The sequence below is a fragment of the Oncorhynchus tshawytscha genome, linkage group LG04 (assembly GCF_018296145.1).
Source record: "Oncorhynchus tshawytscha isolate Ot180627B linkage group LG04, Otsh_v2.0, whole genome shotgun sequence".
NCBI lineage: Eukaryota > Metazoa > Chordata > Actinopteri > Salmoniformes > Salmonidae > Oncorhynchus > Oncorhynchus tshawytscha.
Genome location: NC_056432.1, coordinates 6,482,189 through 6,488,034, shown reverse-complemented (window position 1 = coordinate 6,488,034; position 5,846 = coordinate 6,482,189). Strand labels below are relative to the sequence as shown.

Sequence of the window (5,846 nt, the reverse complement as noted above, 5' to 3'; positions counted from 1 at the left end):
ACCCGGGTTGCGTTTAGTAGTAGTAGTAGTAGTAGCAGTAGTAGTAGTAGTAGTAGTAGTAGTAGTGTTAGCAATAATGGTAGCAGTGGTAGAAGTAGTAGTAGAAGTTGTGTGTCAGGTAAAGAGAGAGACCAGCTCAGTGTTGACATCTCAGTGTTGACAGCTCAGTGTTGACAGCTTAGTGTTGACAGCTCAGTGTTGACATCTCAGTGTTGACAGCTCAGTGTTGACTGCTCAGTGTTGACAGCTCAGTGTTGACAGCTCAGTGTTGACAGCTCAGTGTTGACAGCTCAGTGTTGACAGCTCAGCTCTGTACGGTAGAGAATCATCCAAGACAAACAATGTCCAAACACTGATGTCTTACAAAGTGAAATTTCTTTATTTCAACAATGTCAGTCTCATGTGGTATCAGAGTTCCATTGGGATAATTTCCCAGCATCAATATGAGACATCACCATGGTAACTGGAAGCTACATCCACATCACAGATTACTACCCACTGGATAATGGGCTCAACTAACATACCATAATAAACACATGTATGACTCATCAATCCTTCACTGTGACCTCTGAACCCTGAACCAAATGTTACGTGAGCAGAGCATTGCCTGTCTGTCCACTAGCGAGAACTGTAGAGATGTGTTTAAGGTTTCAACTTGAAACATAACATCATAACAAGAGCAGTATCCTGATGAACTTTGATTGATGAAGGTCAGCAAATAGAAAACAACAGTGTGACTGTGGTAAAATAATAACACTGCTATGTTTCTCTCACAGTGGAGGAAAATACAGTGGGGTTCTCTCTAACTAGTCTCCTCTCTAACCCCTACACAAAACAGTTGTCTCTAACTAGTCTCCTCTCTAACCCCTACACAAACAGTTGTCTCTCTAACTAGTCTCCTCTCTAACCCCTACACAAAACAGTTGTCTCTAACTAGTCTCCTCTCTAACCCCTACACAAAACAGTTGTCTCATCCTACTCATCCTTCTTCCGTCTCTTCCTCCTCTAATTCGTATTGGTTCTCGCTGTGCATGTTGTCTGCTCATCTCACTGTTTATATACACCTCCTCTGAGTTCTGTTTCAGTCTCTTTATCTCTCTATCCTTCTCCTTCATCTGTCTATTCTTCTCCTCCATCTGTCTGCTGAACTCCCTCTGCATCTTTGTCTGTGAGATCATGATGTTCCTCTGTAACTCAGGTAGGACTATCTTCATCAGGTTTCTCTCTGCTTCAACTCTGACCTCTCCTTCATAGTTCTCCATCATCTCCTCTATCTCCTGTCTGTGTCTCTCCTCCATCTCCCTCCTCTCATTCTCTCTCTTCTCTCTAAATCTCTCCAGCTTTCTCTCCATCTCCTCCCTCCTATCAGACTCCCTCTTCAGCTCCCTCTCCAGCTCTCTTTTCTTCTCCTCATCTCTCTCTTCTTTCACCTGTCTCTCCAGTTCACTGGTTCTTTCACTGAGTGTTCTGATATCTCCCTCATGTTCCTGGATCACTCCCTCTATCTTTATCAGAGAGTCCTGCAACTCCTTCTGAAGACTCTCTCTAAAGTCTCTCTCCTCCCTCTGTTTCTTCTCTCCTCTCTCTCTCTGGATCTTTCTCTCCATCTCTCTAACCTGGTCCTCTGCCTCCTGGTAGGTCTGACTGCTGTAGAATCTCTCTCTGTTTCCTGCCACCATCTCCTCTACCTGATCCAGCAGCTCTGATACCTGAGTGCCATGGGCCCTGTCCTTAATGTTGAGGACGTGGTACCTGCTCCCACTTTTCGCTACAAGCTGCTGGAGGTCCTGACTTCCTGCTTGGAGAAACTCCTCAATGCTCTGCTCTTTCAGGCCATCATCATGGGTGAATAGAATCACAGTGTGTCCCCAACAACCCTCCCCAAACATCTCCTCTATTCTCTCCAGCACCCCTCTCTCCTCCCCCTTGGAGGTCTCCACTGGTATGACCAGCAGGAAGGCGTGGGGTCCCGGGGCAGACAGACGGACACAGAGCCCCAAATCCTGTCTCATCTCCTCCAGAGAGAGTCCAGGACAGAACCAGTCTGGAGTGTCCACCAGCACCAGCCGTCTCCCACACACGTCCCCCTCTCTCCTCTTACTCCTCTGGGTCACTGCAGAGGGGCTGGCCTGGGCCCCAAACTCCTCTCTGCCCAGGATTGTGTTTCCTGCAGCACCCCTCCCAGCCCCAGTCCTCCCCAGCAGCACCAGTCTCAGCTCAGACACACTGGGAGACACTGGGGAGTCTGGACTGCTGCTCTCTCCTCCCACTGCAACACAACACACAGCACTGATCAACACTCTGACTCTCTGGAGGATGTACAACAGTGTCTAATATAATATAATCTACATCCATAACTCACTAGATGGAGGATGTACAACAGTGTCTAATATAATATAATCTACATCCATAACTCACTAGATGGAGGATGTACAACAGTGTCTAATATAATATCATCTACATCCATAACTCACTATCTGGAGGAATAAACTCCATGCTGTGTCTCCTCCTCAGTGGAAGTGTGGGGTCTGTATCTGAGGTCTCTCCTCTCACTGTAACACAGCATAGAGGACTGGTCAACATACTGACTCACCAGAGACATATTTAAAACATAGTATAAACAAACTACAAATACATTACACATCATAGTGAAATATAGATTATTGGAGAAAATAGAGAATATCAAGATTGATGACAGTTTGAGACAATATTGATAACTCACTAAGTGAAGGATGGACCACTATAGAGTAGAAACAGTAGGAGACAACAGGACAATATTGCTAACTCACTAAGGGAAGGATGGTCCACTATAGACTAGAAACAGTAGGAGACAACAGGACAATATTGATAACTCACTGTTTAGAGGAAACTCCAGGCTGTGTCTCCTCCTGACTGGGAGGATGGAACCTGTATCTGACATCTCTCCATGTTCTAAAATAACAGAACAACCATTTAGAATGAGAACCTTTCCCTCAGTGACACATGAAGGCACATAGACCTACTGAAGGGGAGTTCTGGGTTTCTACTGAAATGTTAAGTATCACATATCTCACTCACCAGTCATCTGGGCTGAGATCTCTCTTCTCAGTCTCTCTACCTCAGTCTTCACATCACATATCTGTTGAGCTGAAATAACAAAGGAGGACTAGGATCTGAATTCTGTGTTAAAGACTTTAGACAGAAATATGATGCAGAGGGAAAGTATGAAGTGATGGACAACAATATTCACAACTCAGTGGAGAGTCGACAATAACCTGAGAATTGAGGAAAGTACAGAAGACTAAATGTATTAATTAATGGTGTGAATAATCTTACCCAGTTCAGCATTTTCATTGTTGACATCCTCCACCTGTTTGTCTCTTTCCTTTAACTGGTTCTCTCTCTCCTCTAGTAGGTTGTCTTTCTCTTCTACTTCCTGTCTCCTCTCTTCTACTTCCTGTCTTCTCTCTTTTAGTTCGTTTTCTTTTCCCTCCAGTACTTTGTCTCTGTCTTCCAGTAGTTTGTCTCTCTCTTCCAGTTGTCTGTCCTTCTCTCCCAGTCTGTGGTTTCTGTCCTCTAGTTGAATGTCTCTATCCTTTAGTTGTTTGTCTCTATCTTCCAGTAGTTTGTCCTTCTCTCCCAGTCTGTGGTTTCTGTCCTCTAGTTGAAGGTCTTTTTCCTTTAGTTGGTTCTCTTTCTCTTCCAGTAGTCTGTCCTTCTCTCCCAGTCTGTGGTTTCTGTCCTCTACTTGAAGGTCTTTTTCCTTTAGTTGGTCCTCTTTCTCTTCCAGTAGTCTGTCCTTCTCTCCCAGTCTGTGGTTTCTGTCCTCTAGTTGAAGGTCTTTTTCCTTTAGTTGGTTCTCTTTCTCTTCCAGTAGTCTGTCCTTCTCTCCCAGTCTGTGGTTTCTGTCCTCTACTTGAAGGTCTTTTTCCTTTAGTTGGTCCTCTTTCTCTTCCAGTAGTCTGTCCTTCTCTCCCAGTCTGTGGTTTCTGTCCTCTAGTTGAAGGTCTTTTTCCTTTAGTTGGTTCTCTTTCTCTTCCAGTAGTCTGTCCTTCTCTCCCAGTCTGTGGTTTCTGTCCTCTAGTTGAAGGTCTTTTTCCTTTAGTTGGTTCTCTTTCTCTTCCAGTAGTCTGTCCTTCTCTCCCAGTCTGTGGTTGCTGTCCTCTAGTTGAAGGTCTTTTTCCTGCAGACGGACTCTGAAGTTCTCTACTTGGCTGTTCTTGTCCTGCAGGTTCTTTCTCAGAGCCTCTAGTTGAAAGTCTCTATCCTTTAGTTGCTTGTCCTTCTCTTCTAATAGTTTGTCCCTCTGTCCCATTATCTGGTTCTTCTCCTCCAGGAGTCTCTCTTTCTCTCTCACTTCCTGGGTCATATCATCCAGGAGTCTCTCTTTCTCTCTCACTTCGTGGGTCATATCATCCAGTTGTGTGTCTTTCTCTCTCACTTCCTGGGTCATATCATCCAGGAGTCTCTCTTTCTCTCTCACTTCCTGGGTCATATCATCCAGGAGTCTCTCTTTCTCTCTCACTTCCTGGATCATATCATCCAGTTGTGTGTCTTTCTCCTTTAGTTGTTTCATCATCTTCTGTCTTAATATCTCTTTTAATTCTTTTTCCATCTTCAACTCTGAGAGCAATTGACATATTTAATTGGTTGTTTGAATAAGAAATGTATTAATTAATTCAATAGTATGTCTATAAAGACATTATCATTTGATGGAGGTGGTACAATTATTAGAAATTATTTCCTCCAGTCAACAGTTATCTGAGCTGAACCAATCATCAACTGGTCTATTGACTATTTGATACATTACAAATGAATTAGTCTGAAAAACAGAATGACATCACTCATGTTCCCTGATTCAATCCTCTCTCCTACAGACTCTCTCATACTTACCAAGCTCACCAGCTGATGCCTCCCTCTTCAGCTTGTCCTCCTGGGTCTCATGTTGTAAATACTGTGATCCTGAGTCTATGGTGTAAAACAGAGAGGTGAGTTCTGTGTGGTAGACTACATCACTATATACAGAACAAACAGGACCAATCAGATTTCTCCTGTCACTCAAGCCTCCCTCAAGTAGGGACTGTGGGCACCAATGAGATCTGGTTAACTTCATAAATAATGTTGTTTTGTTATTGGTCTTTCTCTGATCAAATGATTATTGTCATTGTTGGTGATAACCAGCATTGGGCTCTATGTCAGATACAGGATATTGTGTCAGGAGGCAGGGTTCTATGGAATATACATTCAGTAGAATGTGAGGAACATATGACATCATAATACAACCTACCGTGAGAACATTTGGGGAGAGTATTGATAAATGTAAAGAAACTGATTTAATTTGTAGCCTTGAAGAAGACACACTGCTGTTCACAAGGACTGTAGTTTTTATAGTATCAGATTAACACTCTGGTCTGTTCTTTGTCTTGTGTTATTGGTAGTCAATAAACAAAACAGATAAATAAGTAATTACTCACCTGATTCTGATCATCCATTATCCAAGATGGAGAGTCATGAATAATGATCATGTAAAACAGAATGCATTAGTTATTATTGTTCATTGAATTTCTGCCTCATTACATAATTTAATGAAATACCATACATCATATTGGAATGACTGTTCATCACATTCATTACTAATGTACATCTAGGGAAAGGGATGTAAGCAGCACTACTATGTGAGCAGTCTGAGAATGACTGAATGCTTCATAATAAGACATCAAGCTAAATTCAAGCTGATTCTATTTTCATTTTGGTGTGTGGATCGTTGACCTCTAATGCAGATATATTGTGGGAGGACTAAATGACAATTCTGGATCATTTGAAGAACATCTATACATCTTAATCCAACCTACCTTGAGAACATTTGG

At 42.7% G+C, this 5,846-nt stretch overlaps 1 protein-coding gene across 1 annotated transcript; it reads right to left on the bottom strand.

Moving 5' to 3' along the window:
- Nucleotides 1-358: 358 nt before the first annotated feature.
- On the bottom strand, nucleotides 359-4,947 carry LOC112247772 (trichohyalin). The gene is made up of 7 exons (XM_024416598.2): nucleotides 4,873-4,947; nucleotides 3,316-4,602; nucleotides 3,058-3,126; nucleotides 2,857-2,931; nucleotides 2,475-2,552; nucleotides 951-2,269; nucleotides 359-865 (listed from the first exon to the last, which is right to left on the bottom strand). The coding sequence occupies exons 2-7, from the start codon at nucleotides 4,592-4,594 to the stop codon at nucleotides 845-847; spliced, it is 2,841 nt and encodes a 946-aa protein (XP_024272366.2). The 5' UTR covers nucleotides 4,595-4,602; nucleotides 4,873-4,947; the 3' UTR covers nucleotides 359-844.
- Between the last annotated feature and the right edge of the window lie 899 nt (nucleotides 4,948-5,846).

Bases quoted from the DNA above. Each gene is read 5' to 3' on its own strand.
- LOC112247772 (XM_024416598.2), bottom strand. From the start codon at position 4,594: ATGGAAAAAGAATTAAAAGAGATATTAAGACAGAAGATGATGAAACAA. The intron at 2,553-2,856 runs GTGAGTTATCAA...GCTGTGTTACAG, and splicing joins CCTGGAGTTTCCTCTAAACA to TGAGAGGAGAGACCTCAGAT. The intron at 2,270-2,474 runs GTGAGTTATGGA...GTTGTGTTGCAG, and splicing joins GGAGTTTATTCCTCCAGATA to TGGGAGGAGAGAGCAGCAGT.